The sequence below is a fragment of the Squalius cephalus genome, assembly GCF_949319135.1.
Source record: "Squalius cephalus genome assembly, chromosome: 19".
Classification (NCBI taxonomy): domain Eukaryota; kingdom Metazoa; phylum Chordata; class Actinopteri; order Cypriniformes; family Leuciscidae; genus Squalius; species Squalius cephalus.
In genome coordinates, this window is record NC_137140.1 from 5102977 (window position 1) to 5123653 (window position 20677).

The window sequence follows — 20677 nt, forward strand, 5'->3', positions numbered from 1 at the left end:
CTAGGCGGTTTCTAGGGTGTTTTGGGTGGTTGCTAGGCAGTTGCTAGGGTGTTCTGGGTGGTTGCTATGGTGTTGCTAGGTGGTTGCTAGAGTATTCTAGGTGGTTGCTATGCGGTTGCTAGGGTGTCCTGGGTGGTTGCTATGGTGTTGCTAAGGTATTCTGGGTGGTTGCTATGATGTTACTACGTGGTTGGTAGTTGTCACAGATGGTTACTATGGAGTCTTTATAGAGTTCTTAGCATGATCTTGGCATGATATAGCACTTAACTCATTACTATTAGCATGTAGCTATTCACTGCTAGCATGTGTAGCATGTTGGAAGTGCTGTTTGCTAGCATGAGTCAAAAGAGCCAAACCTCATCTCTATACGATGTTCTGATACAGAGATATAGGTCTTGCAAAACGGTTGCTAGGGTACTCAAGTTTGGTTGCTATGGAGTTGCTTGGGAGCTGGAAGCTTTAACTTAAGTTTAAAGTGGTGTGAAGTTTAAAGTAGTTTACGAGTTTTGAGTTTACAAGTTTAAATGAGTTTAGAGTTTAAGTTTAAATGAGTTTAGTGTGTGTGTGTGTGTGTGTGTGTGTGTGTGTGACACACACACACATACTCAGAGTTTATGAGTTTAGAGTTTATAAGTGTATAAATTGATGAGTTTATAAGTGTTAGAGTTTTTGAGTTTAGAGTTTATAAGTTTTAAATGAGTTTAGAGTTTATAAGTTTAAATGAGTTTAGAGTTTATAAGTTTAAATGAGTTTAAGAGTTCAGAGTTTATTAATTTATGAGTTTAAGAGTTCATAAGTCTATGAATTCATGAGTTTATAAGTTAATTAGTTTATAAGTGTATGAGTTTAGAGTTCATTAGTTTAAATGAGTCTCAATGGCTCATATAGTATATAGAACGGCAGTTTGGTTTAGTCTTCAAGGTATTTTGATTTGAATTTTCGTCGGTTGGTGAGTTTGAATCTAAATTTGAATTTTTTAGAACTCCCCAATGCAAGTCAATGGGAGTTTTTCCGAGTTTTGATCGTCATTTTTAGGAAAACCGTAAGTCCGATCAGTCTGAAAAGATATAGCAACGCGAGTCAGATCAGTTTGAGTGTCTGAGCCGAGTTTGGAGTATGTAGAGTTAAAGCTCTAGGAGGAGTTTCATATAGAAATTTTAGTCTCGGAATAATAATAATAACTAGATGCAAAAGTTCGTCGAGACAAACTTTAAGTTGGCTTGAGAAAGTTTGGACCAGAACGTTTTTTGCTAGGCGGTTGCTAGGGTGTTCTGGGTAGTTGCTATGGTGTTGCTAGGCGGTTGCTAAGGTATTCTGGGTGGTTGCTAGGTGGTTGCTAGGCGGTTGCTAGGGTATTCTGGGTGGTTGCTAGGCAGTTGCTAGGGTGTTCTGGGTGGTTGCTATGGTGTTGCTAGGCGGTTGCTAGGGTGTTCTGGGTGGTTGCTAGGCGGTTGCTAGGGTGTTCTGGGTGGTTGCTATGGTGTTGCTAGGTGGTTGCTAGGGTGTTCTGGGTGGTTGCTATGGTGTTGCTAGGCGGTTGCTAGGGTGTTCTGGGTGGTTGCTATGGTGTTGCTAAGGTATTCTGGGTGGTTGCTAGGCGGTTGCTAGGGTATTTTGGGTGGTTGCTAGGGTGTTCTGGGTGGTTGCTATGGTGTTCTAAGGTATTTTGGGTGGTTGTTAGGGTGTTCTGAGTGGTTGCTATGGTGTTGCTAGGGTGTTCTAAGGTATTTTGGGTGGTTGCTAGGGTGTTCTGGGTGGTTGTTAGGCAGTTGCTAGGGTGTTCTGAGTGGTTGCTATGGTGTTGCTAGGCGGTTGCTAAGGTATTCTGGGTGGTTGCTAGGCGGTTGCTAGGGTGTTCTGGGTGGTTGCTATGGTGTTGCTAGGCGGTTGCTAGGGTATTCTGGGTGGTTGCTAGGCGGTTGCTAGGGTGTTCTGGGTGGTTGCTATGGTGTTGCTAGGCGGTTGCTAGGGTATTCTGGGTGGTTGCTAGGCGGTTGCTAGGGTATTTTGGGTGGTTGCTAGGGTGTTCTGGTTGGTTGCTAGGCGGTTGCTAGGGTGTTCTGGGTGGTTACTAGGGTGTTCTGGGTGGTTGCTAGGCGGTTGCTAGGATATTTTGGTTGGTTGCTAGGGTCTTTTGGGTGGTTGCTAGGCGGTTGCTAGGGTATTTTGGGTGGTTGCTAGGGTGTTCTGGGTGGTTGCTATGGTGTTCTAAGGTATTTTGGGTGGTTGTTAGGGTGTTCTGAGTGGTTGCTATGGTGTTGCTAGGGTGTTCTAAGGTATTTTGGGTGGTTGCTAGGGTGTTCTGGGTGGTTGTTAGGCAGTTGCTAGGGTGTTCTGAGTGGTTGCTATGGTGTTGCTAGGCGGTTGCTAAGGTATTCTGGGTGGTTGCTAGGCGGTTGCTAGGGTATTCTGGGTGGTTGCTATGGTGTTGCTAGACGGTTGCTAGGGTGTTTTGGGTGGTTGCTAGGCGGTTGCTAGGGTATTCTGGGTGGTTGCTATGGTGTTGCTAGGTGGTTGCTAAGGTATTCTGGGTGGTTGCTAGGCGGTTGCTAGGGTGTTCTGGGTGGTTGCTATGGTGTTGCTAGGGTGTTCGGGGTGGTTGCTAGGCGGTTGCTAGGGTGTTCTGGGTGGTTGCTATGGTGTTGCTAGGCAGTTGTTAGGGTGTTCTGGGTTGTTGCTAGGCAGTTGCTAGGTGTTCTGGTTGGTTGCTAGGCAGTTGCTAGGGTGTTCTGGCTGTTTGCTAGGTGTTCTGGGGGGTTGCTAGGCAGTTGCTAGGTGTTCCGGGGGGTTGCTAGGCAGTTGCTAGGGTGTTCTGGGTGGTTGCTAGGGTATATTTGGTGGTTACTAGAGCGTTTCTAGATGTTGCTAGGGTGTTCAAGATGGTTGCTAAGGTATTTTTGGTAGTTGCTATGGTGTTACTAGGTGGTTGGTAGTTGTCAAAGATGGTTTATATGGAGTTAATAACGAGTGCCTTCAGTACGGCACTCGGCCTGCGGCCTCGTGCCTATGGCCGAATAGGCACAAGCATGGAGCAATATCGCAAGGCCACGAATGTAATATTGCTTTAAAAAATAAAAAAAAATAAAAAAAGTTTTTTTGGGGGGTTTAGGGTGGTTGCTAGGGAGCTCTTAGTGGTTGCTAGGGTGCTGTAACTGGTTGCTAGGGTGTGGCTATGAAGATTTTAGGCCATTACTTATTGGTTGCTTGATAATATAAATCCTCTGAGGGAGAGAGAGAGGGAGAGACGCAGGGGTGTCAGGCCCTTTGGAGTCTGTGTGTGTGAAAACGGCAGTTTGGATTCAAATATTTTTAGAACTCCCCAATGTAAGTCAATGGGAGTTTTTCCGAGTTTTGATCGTCATTTTTAGGAAAACCGTAAGTCCGATCAGTCTGAAAAGATATAGCAACGCGAGTCAGATCAGTTTGAGTGTCTGAGCCGAGTTTGGAGTATGTAGAGTTAAAGCTCTAGGAGGAGTTTCATATAGAAATTTTAGTCTCGGAATAATAATAATAATAATAATAATAAGTTTAAATAGGATTTCAATATGTTGGCTCTCTCAAGCCAACTTAATAAGTTTAAATAGGATTTCAATATGTTGGCTCTCTCAAGCCAACTTAATAATAATAATAAGTTTAAATAGGATTTCAGTAAGTTGGCTCTCTCAAGCCAACTTAACTAGATGCAAAAGTTCGTCGAGACAAACTTTAAGTTGGCTTGAGAAAGTTTGGACCAGAACGGTTTTTTGCTAGGCGGTTGCTAGGGTGTTCTGGGTGGTTGCTATGGTGTTGCTAGGCGGTTGCTAAGGTATTTTGGGTGGTTGCTAGGCGGTTGCTAGGGTGTTCTGGGTGGTTGCTATGGTGTTGCTAGGCGGTTGCTAGGGTGTTCTGGGTGGTTGCTAGGCGGTTGCTAGGGTGTTCTGGGTGGTTGCTATGGTGTTGCTAGTAGGTTGCTAGGGTATTATGGGTGGTTGCTAGGCGGTTGCTAGGGTATTCTGGGTGGTTGCTAGGGTGTTGCTAGGCGGTTGCAAGGGTGTTCTGGGTGGTTGCTAGGTGGTTGCTAGGGTGTTTTGGGTGGTTGCTAGGCGGTTGCTAGGGTATTCTGGTTGGTTGCTAGGGTGTTTTGGGTGGTTGCTAGGGTGTTCTGGGTGGTTGCTATGGTGTTACTAGGTGGTTGCTAGGGTATTCTGGTTGGTTGCTAGGGTGTTCTGGGTGGTTGCTAGGTGGTTGCTAGGGTGTTTTGAGTGGTTGCTTGGCGGTTGCTAGGGTATTCTGGTTGGTTGCTAGGGTATTTTGGGTGGTTGCTAAGGTGTTCTGGGTGGTACTAGGCGGTTGCTAGGGTGTTCTGGGTGGTTACTAGGCGGTTGCTAGGGTGTTCTGGGTGGTTGCTATGGTGTTGCTAGGCGGTTGCTAGGGTATTCTGGGTGGTTGCTAGGCGGTTGCTAAGGTATTTTGGGTGGTTGCTAGGCGGTTGCTAGGGTGTTCTGGGTGGTTGCTAGGGTGTTGCTAGGCGGTTGCAAGGGTGTTCTGGGTGGTTGCTAGGTGGTTGCTAGGGTGTTTTGGGTGGTTGCTAGGCGGTTGCTAGGGTATTCTGGTTGGTTGCTAGGGCGTTTTGGGTGGTTGCTAGGGTGTTCTGGGTGGTTGCTATGGTGTTACTAGGTGGTTGCTAGGGTATTCTGGTTGGTTGCTAGGGTGTTCTGGGTGGTTGCTAGGCGGTTGCTAGGGTGTTCTGGGTGGTTGCTATGGTGTTGCTAGGCGGTTGCTAGGGTGTTCTGGGTGGTTGCTAGGGTGTTGCTAGGGTTTTCTGGGTGGTTGCTATGGTGTTGCTAGGCGGTTGCAAGGGTGTTCTGGGTGGTTGCTAGGCGGTTGCTAAGGTATTCAGGGCGGTTGATATGGTGTTACTAGGTGGTTGGTAGTTGTCACAGATGGTTACTCTGGAGTTTTTTATAGAGTTCTTAGAATGATTTAACACTTAACTAATCGCTATTAGCATGTAGCTATTCACTGCTAGCATGTGTAGCATGTTGGAAGTGCTGTCTGCTAGCATGAGTCAAAAGAGCCAAACCTCATCTCTATACGATGTTCTGATACCGAGATATAGGTCTTGCAAAACGGTTGCTAGGGTACTCAAGTTTGGTTGCTATGGAGTTGCTTGGGAGCTGGACGCTTTAAACTTAATCCGTTTAACGTGGTTTGAAGTTTAAAGTAGTTTACGAGTTTTTGAGTTTTGAGTTTATAAGTTTAAATAAGTTTTCAGAGTGTGTGTGTGTGTGTGTGTGTGTGTGTGTATACACACACACACACACACACACAGAGTTTATGAGTTTAGAGTTTATAAGTGTATAAATGGATGAGTTTATAAGTGTAAGAGTTTTTGAGTTTAGAGTTTATAAGTTTTAAATGAGTTTAGAGTTTATAAGTTTAAATGAGTTTAAGAGTTCAGAGTTTATTAATTTATGAGTTTAAGAGTACATAAGTCTATGAATTCATGAGTTTATAAGTTAATTAGTTAGTAAAGTGTATGAGTTTAGAGTTCATTAGTTTAAATGAGTCTCATTGGCTAATATAGTATATAGAATGGCAGTTTGGTTTAGTCTTCAAGGTATTTTGATTTGAATTTTTGTCGGTTGGTCGGTTTGAATCTAAATTTGAATTTTTTAGAACTCCCCAATGTAAGTCAATGGGAGTTTTTGAATGAGTTTTTTCGAGTTTTGATCGTCATTTTTAGGAAAACCGTAAGTCCGATCAGTCTGAAAAGATATAGCACACTTGGTCAGATCAGTTTGAGTGTCTGAGCCGAGTTTGGAGTATGTAGAGTTAAAGCTCTAGGAGGAGTTTGATATAGAAATTTTTAGTCTCAGAAGAATAATAATAACTAGATGCGAAAGTTCGTCGAGACAAACTTTAAGTTGGCTTGAGAAAGTTTGGACCAGAAAGTTTTTTGCTAGGCGGTTGCTAGGGTATTCTGAGTGGTTGCTAGGCGGTTGCTAGGATATTTCTGGTGGTTGCTAGGGTCTTTTGGGTGGTTGCTAAGCGGTTGCTAGGGTATTTTGGGTGGTTGCTAGGGTGTTCTGGGTGGTTGCTAGGCGGTTGCTAGGGTGTTCTGGGTGGTTGCTAGGCGGTTGCTAGGATATTTTGGGTGGTTGCTAGGGTCTTTTGGGTGGTTGATAGGCGGTTGCTAGGGTATTTTAGGTGGTTGCTAGGGTATTTTAGGTGGTTGCTAGGGTATTCTGGGTGGTTGCTAGGCGGTTGCTAGGGTGTTTTGGGTGGTTGCTAGGCGGTTGCTAGGGTATTTGGGTTGGTTGCTAGGGTGTTCTGGGTGGTTGCTAGGCGGTTGCTAGGGTGTTTTGGGTATTCTGGGTGGTTGCTAGGGTGTTCTGGGTGGTTGTTATGGTGTTGCTAGGCGGTTGCTAGGGTATTCTGGGTGGTTGCTAGGCGGTTGCTAGGGTGTTTTGGGTGGTTGCTAGGCGGTTGCTAGGGTGTTCTGGGTGGTTGCTATGGTGTTGCTAGGCGGTTGCTAGGGTATTCTGGGTGGTTGCTAGGGTGTTCTGGGTGGTTGCTAGGGTGTTGCTAGGCGGTTGCTAGGGTGTTGCTAGGCGGTTGCTAGGGTGTTGCTAGGCAGTTGCTAAGGTATTTTGGGTGGTTGCTAGGGTGTTGCTAGGGTGTTCTGGGTGGTTGCTAGGGTGTTCTGGGTGGTTGCTAGGCGGTTGCTAAGGTGTTTTGGGTGGTTGCTAGGCAGTTGCTAGGGTGTTCTGGGTGGTTGCTATGGTGTTGCTAGGTGGTTGCTAGAGTATTCTAGGTGGTTGCTAGGCGGTTGCTAGGGTGTTCTGGGTGGTTGCTATGGTGTTGCTAGGCAGTTGCTAAGGTATTCTGGGTGGTTGCTAGGCGGTTGCTAGGGTGTCCTGGGTGGTTGCTATGGTGTTGCTAGGGTGTCCTGGGTGGTTGCTATGGTGTTGCTAAGGTATTCTGGGCTGTTGCTATGGTGTTACTAGGTGGTTGGTAGTTGTCACAGATGGTTACTATGGAGTCTTTACAGAGTTCTTAGCATGATCTTGGCATGATTTAGCACTTAACTAATCGCTATTAGCATGTAGCTATTTACTGCTAGCATGTGTAGCATGTTGGAAGTGCTGTTTGCAAGTATGAGTCAAAAGAGCCAAACCTCATCTCTATACGATGTTCTGATACAGAGATATAGGTCTTGCAAAACGGTTGCTAGGGTACTCAAGTTTGGTTGCTATGGAGTTGCTTGGGAGCTGGAAGCTTTAAACTTAAGTTTAAAGTGGTTTGAAGTTTATAGTTTACGAGTTTTGAGTTTGCAAGTTTAAATGAGTGTAGAGTTTAAGTTTAAATGAGTTTAGAGTGTGTGTGTGTGTGTGTGTGTGTGTGTGTGTGTGTGTGTGTGTGTGTTCACACACACACACACACACTCACAGTTTATGAGTTTAGAGTTTATAAGTGTATAAATTGATGAGTTTATAAGTGTAAGAGTTTTTGAGTTTAGAGTTTATAAGTTTTAAATGAGTTTAGAGTTTATAAGTTTAAATGAGTTTAAGAGTTCAAAGTTTATTAATTTATGAGTTTAAGAGTTCATAAGTCTATGAATTCATGAGTTTATAAGTTAATTAGTTAATAAGTGTATGAGTTTAGAGTGCATTAGTTTAAATTAGTCTCAATGGCTCATATAGTATATAGAACGGCAGTTTGGTTTAGTCTTCAAGGTGTTTAGATTTAAATTTTTGTCGGTTGGTGAGTTTAGAACTCCCCAATGTAAGTCAATGGGAGTTTTTGAATGAGTTTTTCCGAGTTTTGATCGTCATTTTTAGGAAAACCGTAAGTCCGATCAGTCTGAAAAGATATAGCACACTTGGTCAGATCAGTTTGAGTGTCTGAGCCGAGTTTGGAGTATGTAGAGTTAAAGCTCTAGGAGGAGTTTGAGTCAGATTTTTTTCCGTCAAGAAGAATAATAATAACTAGATGCAAAAGTTCGTCGAGACAAACTTTGAAGTTGGCTTGAGAAAGTTTGGACCAGAACGTTTTTTGCTAGGCGGTTGCTAGGATGTTATGGGTGGTCGCTATGGTGTTGCTAGGCGGTTGCTAGGGTGTTCTGGGTGGTTGCTATGGTGTTGCTAGGCGGTTGCTAGGGTATTCTGGGTGGTTGCTATGGTGTTGCTAGGCGGTTGCTAGGGTGTTCTGGGTGGTTGCTATGGTGTTGCTAGGCGGTTGCTAGGGTATTCTGGGTGGTTGCTATGGTGTTGCTAGGCGGTTGCTAGGGTGTTCTGGGTGGTTGTTATGCTGTTACTAGGTGGTTGCTAGGGTGTTCTGGGTGGTTGTTAGACGGTTGCTAGGGTGTTCTGGGTAGTTGCTATGGTGTTGCTAGGCGGTTGCTAAGGTATTCTGGGTGGTTGCTATGGTGTTGCTTGGCGGTTGCTAGGGTATTCTGGGTGGTTGCTAGGCGGTTGCTAGGGTGTTCTGGGTGGTTGCTATGCTGTTGCTAGGCGGTTGCTAGGGTATTCTGGGTGGTTGCTAGGCGGTTGCTAGGGTGTTTTGGGTGGTTGCTATGCTGTTGCTAGGGTGTTCTGGGTGGTTGCTATGCTGTTGCTAGGCGGTTGCTAGGGTATTCTGGGTGGTTGCTAGGTGGTTGCTAGGGTGTTGCTAGGCGGTTGCTAGGGTGTTGCTAGGCAGTTGCTAAGGTATTTTGGGTGGTTGCTAGGGTGTTGCTAGGCGGTTGCTAGGGTGTTCTGGGTGGTTGCTAGGGTGTTGCTAGGTGGTTGCTAGGGTGTTCTGGGTGGTTGCTAGGGTGTTGCTAGGTGGTTGCTAGGGTGTTCTGGGTGGTTGCTAGGGTGTCGCTAGGTGGTTGCTAGGGTGTTCTGGGTGGTTGCTAGGCGGTTGCTAGGGTGTTTTGGGTGGTTGCTAGGCAGTTGCTAGGGTGTTCTGGGTGGTTGCTATGGTGTTGCTAGGTGGTTGCTAGAGTATTCTAGGTGGTTGCTAGGCGGTTGCTAGGGTGTTCTGGGTGGTTGCTAGGGTGTTGCTAGGTGGTTGCTAGGGTGTTCTGGGTGGTTGCTAGGGTGTTGCTAGGTGGTTGCTAGGGTGTTCTGGGTGGTTGCTAGGCGGTTGCTAGGGTGTTCTGGGTGGTTGCTAGGGTGTTGCTAGGGTGTTCTGGGTGGTTGCTAGGGTGTTGCTAGGTGGTTGCTAGGGTGTTCTGGGTGGTTGCTAGGCGGTTTCTAGGGTGTTTTGGGTGGTTGCTAGGCAGTTGCTAGGGTGTTCTGGGTGGTTGCTATGGTGTTGCTAGGTGGTTGCTAGAGTATTCTAGGTGGTTGCTAGGCGGTTGCTAGGGTGTCCTGGGTGGTTGCTATGGTGTTGCTAAGGTATTCTGGGTGGTTGCTATGATGTTACTACGTGGTTGGTAGTTGTCACAGATGGTTACTATGGAGTCTTTATAGAGTTCTTAGCATGATCTTGGCATGATATAGCACTTAACTCATTACTATTAGCATGTAGCTATTCACTGCTAGCATGTGTAGCATGTTGGAAGTGCTGTTTGCTAGCATGAGTCAAAAGAGCCAAACCTCATCTCTATACGATGTTCTGATACAGAGATATAGGTCTTGCAAAACGGTTGCTAGGGTACTCAAGTTTGGTTGCTATGGAGTTGCTTGGGAGCTGGAAGCTTTAACTTAAGTTTAAAGTGGTGTGAAGTTTAAAGTAGTTTACGAGTTTTGAGTTTACAAGTTTAAATGAGTTTAGAGTTTAAGTTTAAATGAGTTTAGTGTGTGTGTGTGTGTGTGTGTGTGTGTGTGTGTGACACACACACACATACTCAGAGTTTATGAGTTTAGAGTTTATAAGTGTATAAATTGATGAGTTTATAAGTGTTAGAGTTTTTGAGTTTAGAGTTTATAAGTTTTAAATGAGTTTAGAGTTTATAAGTTTAAATGAGTTTAGAGTTTATAAGTTTAAATGAGTTTAAGAGTTCAGAGTTTATTAATTTATGAGTTTAAGAGTTCATAAGTCTATGAATTCATGAGTTTATAAGTTAATTAGTTTATAAGTGTATGAGTTTAGAGTTCATTAGTTTAAATGAGTCTCAATGGCTCATATAGTATATAGAACGGCAGTTTGGTTTAGTCTTCAAGGTATTTTGATTTGAATTTTCGTCGGTTGGTGAGTTTGAATCTAAATTTGAATTTTTTAGAACTCCCCAATGCAAGTCAATGGGAGTTTTTCCGAGTTTTGATCGTCATTTTTAGGAAAACCGTAAGTCCGATCAGTCTGAAAAGATATAGCAACGCGAGTCAGATCAGTTTGAGTGTCTGAGCCGAGTTTGGAGTATGTAGAGTTAAAGCTCTAGGAGGAGTTTCATATAGAAATTTTAGTCTCGGAATAATAATAATAATAAGTTTAAATAGGATTTCAATATGTTGGCTCTCTCAAGCCAACTTAATAAGTTTAAATAGGATTTCAATATGTTGGCTCTCTCAAGCCAACTTAATAAGTTTAAATAGGATTTCAATATGTTGGCTCTCTCAAGCCAACTTAATAATAAGTTTAAATAGGATTTCAATAAGTTGGCTCTCTCAAGCCAACTTAATAATAATAATAATAATAAGTTTAAGTACAATATCAGTAAGTTGGCTCTCTCAAGCCAACTTAATAATAATAATAAGTTTAAATAGGATTTCAGTAAGTTGGCTCTCTCAAGCCAACTTAATAAGTTTAAATAGGATTTCAGTAAGTTGGCTCTCTCAAGCCAACTTAATAAGTTTAAATAGGATTTCAGTAAGTTGGCTCTCTCAAGCCAACTTAATAAGTTTAAATAGGAGTTCAGTAAGTTGGCTCTCTCAAGCCAACTTAATTAAAACAAATATTGAAACAAATCTTACCTGTGCTGAAGTATTATAATATCTCACATTATCCCAAGTAAAAACAAAAACTGAGTCTGCAGTGAAATTGTTTTGAGGAAAATATTGACGTATATCATTTGTGGCTCGCTGTAGTACTCGGACACCGCTGAATTCTTGGAAGTAACAGTCACTGTTGTCAATATCTGTCCATAGTGGAGCAACAAAGTCTCTATTTGTGTAAGCAGGAAAAGTTCGAGGACTTGATGGAAACAATCGCCGTTTGAAAGTAAGAAATCCATTTTTGTAAACCTAAATGGGTTTAAAGTAACAGACAAATACTTTTAATGGCTAGTGATAAATTACTTTAAAAAAAGTCAAAATGCAAAAATGCTAAATGAGTGTCCTCACATATATATAGCTGTATGTAAGCCCAAGGTAAGAAAATGGTGTCTGCAAATAGACACTGACAGGAAATCCATAAAATCCAAATCCATTCTGTTGAAGTTTGTTCCTATTTCTGAATGGATAGAACAGTCCTGAAAGCATACACATTTACTTTTCAGCATTTTATTTTATTTGCAACTCCCAGCAGTTCACAACATTTAGCTGCTCAAATAATTGTTCTACATGTTTTGAACACATATAAACAACACAATAAACAACTATCCTCTGGTTTCCTTTCATCGTAACCTCTGCTCTCCCTCCCCTACATGCTTTTCCTTTTGTGGTCTCGGCATCCCTCCCCCCAACTTACCACTTCTCTTCTCTTGATGTCACTGAAGCAACGGACACTCTATGCTCCACATTAACATCCTGCTTTGATAATATCTGTCCTCTCAGCCCCTGGCCAGCACGTTCAACACCCTCCAGCCTCTGGGTCACAGATGGTCTCCATGACCATCAAACCAAGCTCAGGAATGCTGAGAGGAAATGCAGCAAGACTAAACACTGCTGACCTGAGTATGTACCATTGTCTCCTGTCCTCTTTCTCCTCTAGTGCTTCTTCTGCCAAGATATCCTACTACCAAAACAAAATCAGTTACCCCTCAAGACACGGGAGGACGAACATTCTCCTCTCTTCCAAGTCAATTATTCTTATTCTGCTGGACCTTTCTGTGGCATTTAAAACCGTTAACCATCAGATCCTCCTGGCCAGCCTCTCGGACTTGGGCATCACAGGTACTGTATTTCGATGGCTTCAGTCATACCTCACTGGCAGATCTTTCAAGGTTTCATGGAGAGGAGGGGTGTCTGAGTCCCATCAGCTAATCACTGGGGTGCCTCAAGGTCCAGGGCTCTCTCCTCTTCTTTTCTCCATTTACACAACCTCACTGGGCACGATCATAAACGCACATGGCTTCTTCTACCACTGCAGATGATACACAGCTCTATCTTTCATTTAAACCTGATGACCATAATGTCTCATATCTCTCGTATCTCTGCCTGCCTTTCAGACATCTCTGCTTGGATGAAGGAGCGTCATCTGCAGCTCAACTTGCAAAGACTACTTGTAATCCCTGCAAACACATCAGTTAACCACAACATCAACTGGGGTGCACAACACTAACACCAGCCAGGACAGCAAGGAACCTGGGGGTAATGTTTGATGACCAGCTGAGCTTTTCCAACCACATCTCATCATCGGCCCAGTCATGCAGGTTTGCACTCTACAACATTAGCAAGCAAGCAACTTTATTTATATAGCACATTTTCAAACAACAGATGTTGCCCCAAAGTGCTTTACAAAAAACGCTAACATTAAAACCATACAACAAATCAAACACGACTTACTCAAAAGCTAAAGAAAATAAAAAAGTTTTTAAATAAGACTTAAAAGTGGCAATTGATGTGGAATGGGAGACCATTCCAGAGTTTGGGACCTACCACAGAAAAAGCACAATCTCCTTTCGATTTAAAATTACAATGAGGGAGCTTTAAAAGCTGTTGATCTGAGAACTCTAGAGTAGGGAATGGTAAGATCAGATGTACTGGGAGGCAAGGCCTGATAGGGACTTTTAGACAAACAGGAGAACTTTAAAATCGATCCTGAATTTAACAGGAAGCCATTGCAAGAATTGTAGTACATAAAAATCTTCTCTGCATTTCTTCTCTTCTCTAGCTGGCTCTTTGATAAATTCTATGTTCCTCTTTTGTAAATCGCTTTGGATAAAAGCATCTGCTAAATGCATAAATGTCAATGAAAATTAAACATGATATGTAATACATGCCATGCATTTTTTTACTATCAAATTACTGTACCATTGTGTTCTGATGCAGTGTCAGTTCGAAAAATCCATCTACCCATGACGTTAACATTGCTTGTGTATGACAGGTTTGTGGTGTCAGAAACAGGAATTGAAAAGAAATCAGTTGAATCACTTGTGTCATATCCAGACTGTCAATCAAATAACAGGACAAAAAGTTCAGTTACATTTATCATAGTGATAAAAATAATATATTTTGATTTCAGTGTCTTTTTCAAATTACTTTACCATAGTACGATCTACGGCTGGGGCAATAGGACCATAATGCATGAGTGTGAATGTCATGTTTTTGCCAGACACCAAAACCACTTGAAAGGTCGACTCCTGGAAAATGAAGGGAATTACTACATACATACAGAGAACATGGGATTCTGTTTCCGTATCACACATTTATGTGCAAGAAACTGCTGCTATTTCAATCTAACCAAAAAGAGACTTACTGTCCGCCTGTATCCATAGTACGGTACTTTATCCCACGTTGCAATGAAAACCCATGAGGCAGAGAAGTTCAAGTTGGGGTAATATTGGTTTATGTCTCTAGAGGCCCGATTCAAGAGATGACCATCTGTTACTTGTCGGTAAGAGATGGTTCCTTTATCTGTAATGTCAATGTCTGTCCACAGCGGAGCGATGATGTCTCTAGTCGAGTATGCAGGAAAATCATAGGGATACCACTGGTAAAACGGTTCTTCAAAAGTCAAGTACCCCTTGTTATTCACCTGTTATGAGACCAAAACAGTGAAAGCTCAGTCATCTGGACTTTCAAGTAACATTCTTAATGCGGAATATAAAGCTATTCACATTGTTTCAAAAAAACTAAGATAGTGTAAAATGTCATGAATGTGAAAATGCTGCTTACGTATAGTTGATTATAAACAAGCCCAAAGTAGACAAATGGCTGCTCCAGAGTGATCAGTGGAGAACTTCCAAAATCCTCCGCAGGGTTCTTTGTATCCTCATCTCCATTCGGGTAAAAAATTCCTGCAATTGAAATAGGAACATCTTAATATTAAATTATTTAGTGGTTATAATGGTTGAGTGTTTTAACAAAGTCCAACTGCAAAAATCCCTAAATTAAAATTGTGCAAAATGTATCAGGGATATTTTATGCATGGTTTTCCAACAGCTTACAGCAGCTTTAAATGTATACTTATTACACTGGTCACAAACATTTTCTACTACTTTTTTAGTTATAATTGGTAATTGGTTTTTAGTTATAAGTGTAATTGGTCTGATTTGATCAGATCATAGTTTCAAAAAAGTCATTGCCCAGAGTCAAAGGATTACCCTCTTCAGGTCCACCATCAACACGAAATACCCAGCGTCCCGGGACATTGACATTGCTGGAGTTGGACAGCTTATTTTCATCAGACACAGGGATTGAGGAATAATTTGTTGAGTCTATTGTGCCACAGCCAGCCTGAGTAGAAAAAAATCTATCACCATCAAAAAAGCTTTGCGGCACAAAGTTTTCTAAAATTATCTTAGTGCCAGAGTTCAGAGATACAGTTCTAATTATTTCTAACCTGAAACCATTGATCCGTAGAGGAGATATTCCCGTAGTTCATCATGACAAAAGACAGAGAGCCACTAGAGACCAAAACAACTTGAAAAGATGAACTCTGTAACAGAAATAGAAAATTATCCTAATAGCTCATAGACAGAGAGTAATTCCATCTTTATGCTTGATTAATTCTGCAGTAACTTAAATAAAAGCAATTTATCCTCCCATTTATGTGCTTTAATAATCATCAGTTTTCCTCTTTCTTTCACCCAAATTATGGGTACCGTCATTTTAGCTAAATTTACAGGCAAAAAAAGGTTAATATTGTCAGTAGTGTAGCAAATGTATAAAACACTGTTCACACAGAAGTGACTTTCAAACCAATATCACATCGAATTTGCGTGACCAACTTGAAATTGAGCGAAATCACTCTAGATCGCGGGGATTCCTGTTGGAGTGACTGGAATTTGCCAGTGAAATTTCACAGAGCAATGGTAAATGTGACCACATCTTTATTGTCAGTTTTACAACTATAGTTAAAGGTTATTTGATTTTTGAACAATTTGGAGATATGTTGGCTTAACATGGGTTTACCTGCATTCTTAGAGAAATAAAAAGAAAGAAAACTAAACTTTATCTTTCAAATCAATCAACTTTAAAAAGACAGATGTCATCTGTTTGTGTTTATAGACACCAAAAGATATTGGAATTAAACATGTCAATATATCCCATCAAATACTTGCTTAAATGCTTAGAACACAAAAATTATACTTTAAAAATACTTTTTCCATTAACAAATAGGCTGGCTTACAGATTGTGGGTTGTTAAAGTATGGTACTTTATCCCAAGTAGCAATGAACAGCCATGAGGCAGTGAAGTTCAGATTGGGAAAATACTGGTTTATGTTGTTTGAGGCTGCTAGTAAGAGTCCGCCTCTGGTGACCTGACGATAGGAGATGTTTCCAGTGACAGTGTTGTCCATGTCTGTCCACAGTGGAGCAATGATGTCTCTGTTGACATGCGACAGTAAATAATCTGAAAGAGGCCCATCGAATGTCAAATGCCCGTTGTTATTAACCTGAAGCAGAGATAAAACAATATTATAAAAGAGATTTGGTAGTATAAAACAGAGACTGAAACTCTTAAAAAGTTTGTTTTCTTTCAACAAATGTACAGTGCATGCTCTGTTTTATTTTACATTAATTTCATTATATGAGGTTTGTAATTTTACAATACAAGTTTTTAAAAAGTACAATAATTAAAATTATTACAAATAATATAACATAAAAAAGGCCATGTAAGACTGGGAAGGATTGAGCGATTGAGCTTAAAGTGATAAGTTTACCCAAAACTGAAAATTCTGTCATTAATTACTCACTCTCATGTCATTTCAAACCCATACGACTTTCAATCATCTTTAAACGCAAATGAAGATCATTTAAAGAATAAATTCAATCTGTTCATCATATAAAGCTGTCGTGTCTCTTCAGAAAACTGCTCAATTTATATGAATTAGTTTTGCGACCTCTTTATGAACTTTTTGAAGTGTCAGTTGTGTAGTTGTCAATGGAGGGACAGAAAGCTCACAGATTTTATTAAAAATATCTTCATGTGTGTTCTGAAGATGAACGAAAGTCTTACGGGTTTAGAACGACATGAGGGTGAGTAATTACTGACAGAATTTTCATTTTTGGGTGAACTAACTCTTTAAATGATTCCTCAAAAGGACAATTTTGACTATATCAATATCAATAATAATATATATATAATAATATCTTTTAGACAAATCACATGCTGATTACATTTCTTAACTGTTTTTAATGATTTTTTTAAATGATTTTCCAACATCAAACTTCAGAAAAGAATAGCAGAAAATCCCCAAATTAAGGTGTGCAAATTTTGTTGCATCACTACCAAAAAAGGACTTGAGGCTGTAACTGCTGTCAGAGGTGCTTCAAAGAAGTACTGTGTGTCTTATTACTTATGTCAGTGTGATATTTCAGTTTGTTAATTTGAATAAATGTAATGAATTATCACAAATCTTTTGTCATTATGGGGTATGGATTGAAGTCTGACTACTTTATAATTGCACTGTATGTACACTCATACATACACAGAATTTATGAAGACAATATTCTTACATTAGTCTGTTGATAAACACGTCCAAAATATACAAAGCGTTTTTCTAAAAATACAATTGGAGAGCTTCCATCATCTTCAGAGGGATTCTTTATGTCTTGATTTCCAAATGGGTAGAAAAGGCCTGAAACTATAAAATATTGAGGAAAAAAACAGAACAGAATTCCATGATTATGATGTAGGGAATGTCACATTTTGTTACATGGCAAGAACTGGCTGGAATTGGCACTTTCGGTCTGTTTACTGGCTACTACACATTTTTCAGAGGTTGGGGTGCACAGGTCTAATCAGTCTGCCAGGAAACAATATGCTTGCAAAAAAAATACTTGACTGATAAAATTAGATACTAAGAAGTACATAAATAAGATATTTCAAGTGCACCCGTTTATGATGTCCGGTTTTTTAAGTTTACCTGCTCCTAAATATAATGTATAAAATATATATATATATGTGTGTGTGTGTGTGTGTGTGTGTGTGTAGAAATAAACCCTACCCAAGTTTAATAAATGCAGTAAAAGTATTGTTCTATTTCTTACTTGCAATTACATTTACAGAACCATGTTTATACTCTACCTGCATCTTCTCCATAGCACAGGAAGCTGCTGTCCTTATCTTCACCATCAGATTTAAAAGTCACAAATTCAACGTCTGATCCATTAACATTTTCCAAGATCCAGTAATGGAATTCGGATACTCTAGCATAACTGTCAGGACCAAATCCAGTGAAGCAAGAAATCCCCCAATTAGTGACACCAGCTAAGATCCATTCAGAATCCTGCTTACACTGTAATGGACCACCATAATCTCCCTAAAAAATGAAAGAGAGAAAATTGAAATCATACTACTAAAATGTTCATTTTAAAATGGAACCGATGTTGTCTGAAGAAAGCTTAAATTAATTGAAGATAATACATGTACATGTGTTATTTAATATATTAAATTACAATAAAGTGATATTAAGGGACAATATGGTTTTAAACACTGGAACTGCTTCATAGCCTTGCATGTTAATGAAAACCCTTTGGATAGTGTCACAATCAAGAATTCGACAATGTTGTGGGAACTGTTGTAACTTACATAACATGTTCCTTTGCCCGTCTCTCCTCCAGCACAGATCATTGTCGGAGTGATTGTTATGTCCCAAAATGTAATGTCTTGAAACCTGCAGTCACACTCCTTATTCCCCACCACTTTCATCTGCACTTCCAGCAGAGTTCCAGAACTGGGCTTAGCACCTAATTGTCATATCAAGAAAACAGGCTTTTAAGACATTCTGATGAAAATATGGACCACTTTATGATTCACTCACAGTACAGATTAAACAATAATTATAAAATACATGTTAAATTTATTCTCTTACCATTAAAAGATAAAGGCTGAGTGAATTTTTAATTTAATGGATACCAGAAAACACCTTCCATAAAAAATGTCATAAATGCTCACAATTTTTTTAAACTTTTGATGGACATATGCAGTCCATGAACGAAAGGTGTTTTTCATTAGCCTGGTTCTACCAGACTCTCGTACATTTCATTTGTACAGGGAGTCTGGCCTCTCTCCATTGACAAGCGTTAACTTCCTTGTAGGCGGGTACTCTGTTGAAGTTTAAAACTATTGGATCTGCCCAGAGTCACTCTGGACCTGCCATAACCAATCACTAACCTTTGGTCGTGACATAACCCTACAACTCAAACTAGCGCACGACCTCAACGTCATCGTTCTCAGCCACTCCCTCTGTTCGCTGATTGGACCGCCAAAAAAATGATCGGAGAAAACCAAAGAATACACCACAATCCCAGACGTAGTACTGAAGGGAAATAAAATTGAGCGGAAGTACGCAGGAGGGCGGAGCCAGGCTAGTTTTTCATATGCATAAAATGGAATTAAATGAATTTATTTCCTGAAGTCAGTTTTTGTGCATTAAATTAAGTGCAGTCTTTACATTTCTGTTAACGAAATGCGACTTTTGTCTTTTGTGTATGAAATGCATGAAATGTGTAACTGCATTTTGATAATTGTAATTCATTCAGTCAATGAAATTAGCCATATTCATGTGCCAAGTTTGAATATGACTGACAATTCTGGGTTTTTATGTTCCTAAGCTGATGAGGTCACATCGAGGAACATGGCCTCGATGGAAAAAGCAATGGTAGGGAAAGTGATGAAGAAATCTGAGATAAATCTTAAGATTAAGGTAATAAAAATGTAACAAAGTATTCATAAATGTTACATACAATTTTTGTATGATGTGAATTGTATCAGAAAATATAGAAATTAATTCTAGATATTTTACAATATTGTATTTAGAATCATTAAGATGATTAAGGTAAGGAGCAAGACATTTTTTAAGGTAAAAAGCAAGACATTTTTAAATCAATGGAGTAGAGAAGAGGACGAAGGGAGCAATAACATAGTAAAGAAAAATGTTTAAATTTAATGGATATTTTAATTGGATATAATTGATTTCAAGTTGATGCTGTAATATTTATGTAAGCCTATGTTGTATCCTATTTTGCCCGTATTGCCTGAAGGAAATCTGGACTTTGGTTTTAGTACAGTACTTTTATCTTCAGCTTTTGACTATGTAAGAGACATCCTAAGATTTCCATTACGGTGTAATGTCAGGTTACTGTATTTGGGTCCTAATTACAGTTTTTCTCGATTGCTTAAACACATTTCTTGAAACTATGCCTCGTATTCTCAAAACTATAAACACAAATCCATAACGTCTCACCCAATTCCCCAAACATCCTATTTTCAGGTCAAAATGAAGCTCTACACTCAAAACCATTCACTCTTGCTGAAAAACCAAACTTTGACCTCAGACTGGACACACAAGCCATCAAAATCACACACACTACAACATAGTCTAAGACACTGGTGCAATAAATTCAAAACAACATTTCCAAAACTGGTAAGTTATGTTGCTTGTGGTTCCCCCTCACAAACCTTTTCACACGATGAACACAAAAGACACAACCAATGGATACATTGGCACATTTTTATTCATACACAGAAAACACACACACAAATTTTTTTTTTTCCCTGTTTTACTCTTTTTTTTTTTTTTTTTACTCTCTCCTCTAAATTTTTTTTTTATATTTACTTACAGTAAGATGTGTGTGACCAACATATGACAGTAAAAGAGCACACACAAACCATATTCTAATATGGAATTCGAATTGTATTGGAATGGTAAAGAGTGTTGGAACGTGAGGGTCTCCACTCAAGGATACAATATGATGAACACGTCTAAGAATGTTTCACGTATACGGTTGAAATACCATCATTGGCCTAGAAAGATAACATTCTGGGAGTCCAGACTATAAAGGAGAAAGGATGCCCTCCCTTCACTGTCACACTCTGCAGCCACTCTGTGTGACTGTACGACTGCTGGCCTTTTCTTGCAAGAAAATAAACCTCATCAAAGACTATTGGAAATGTTTGTCTCTTATTCAGTAATTTTGTTTGCCACCACACCTCCCTGAAGGCTCTCGAGGCGACGGTAAAGCGACTCAAATTTGGCCTTACTCGTAGCCGAGCCTCCCTCATAGTCATACCATTGAATAACACATGGGCAACTATGGGGCTTGAATTTCATCTGAGACTATTTGTCTGCTTGCCCTTGCCCTTCCTCCTCCTCATTCTTATCCCTCTTCCTTCATGTCTTTCTGGATCCATTGTTCCAAAACTCAGTAATCTGATTTGGGCCCTTTTATATATCTATTGAAGGTTCTGATTGATGTGTGTTAAATTTTGACTCTTAGTGTTTCCACCTGGATAATTGTGTGCTAACTGAGCTGAAGCTGTGCTGATTGAGTGAACAATTTTGAATGCTAGTGCTTTCTATATGACAACATGGTGTAGGCAATGAGAAATGAAGGGATTTGTGTGTAGAGTTTTGCAGTGACAGTTCAACAAATTTGACT

The 20677-nt window shown here is 40.4% G+C and overlaps 1 protein-coding gene across 1 annotated transcript in view; it reads right to left on the reverse strand.

The window, feature by feature from the left end:
- Positions 1-20677, reverse strand: part of LOC307147053 (uncharacterized protein) — a 130402-nt gene that overhangs the window by 90779 nt on the left and 18946 nt on the right. The window contains exons 5-16 of the mRNA XM_079851503.1: positions 17826-17983; positions 17322-17556; positions 16751-16878; positions 15421-15687; positions 14632-14727; positions 14393-14525; positions 13965-14086; positions 13546-13824; positions 13334-13429; positions 13101-13236; positions 11250-11377; positions 10881-11150 (exon numbers count right to left, since the gene is read on the reverse strand). Coding sequence (XP_079707629.1) covers positions 10881-11150; positions 11250-11377; positions 13101-13236; positions 13334-13429; positions 13546-13824; positions 13965-14086; positions 14393-14525; positions 14632-14727; positions 15421-15687; positions 16751-16878; positions 17322-17556; positions 17826-17983 — 2048 coding nt within the window. The remainder of the gene's footprint in view (positions 1-10880; positions 11151-11249; positions 11378-13100; positions 13237-13333; positions 13430-13545; positions 13825-13964; positions 14087-14392; positions 14526-14631; positions 14728-15420; positions 15688-16750; positions 16879-17321; positions 17557-17825; positions 17984-20677) is intronic.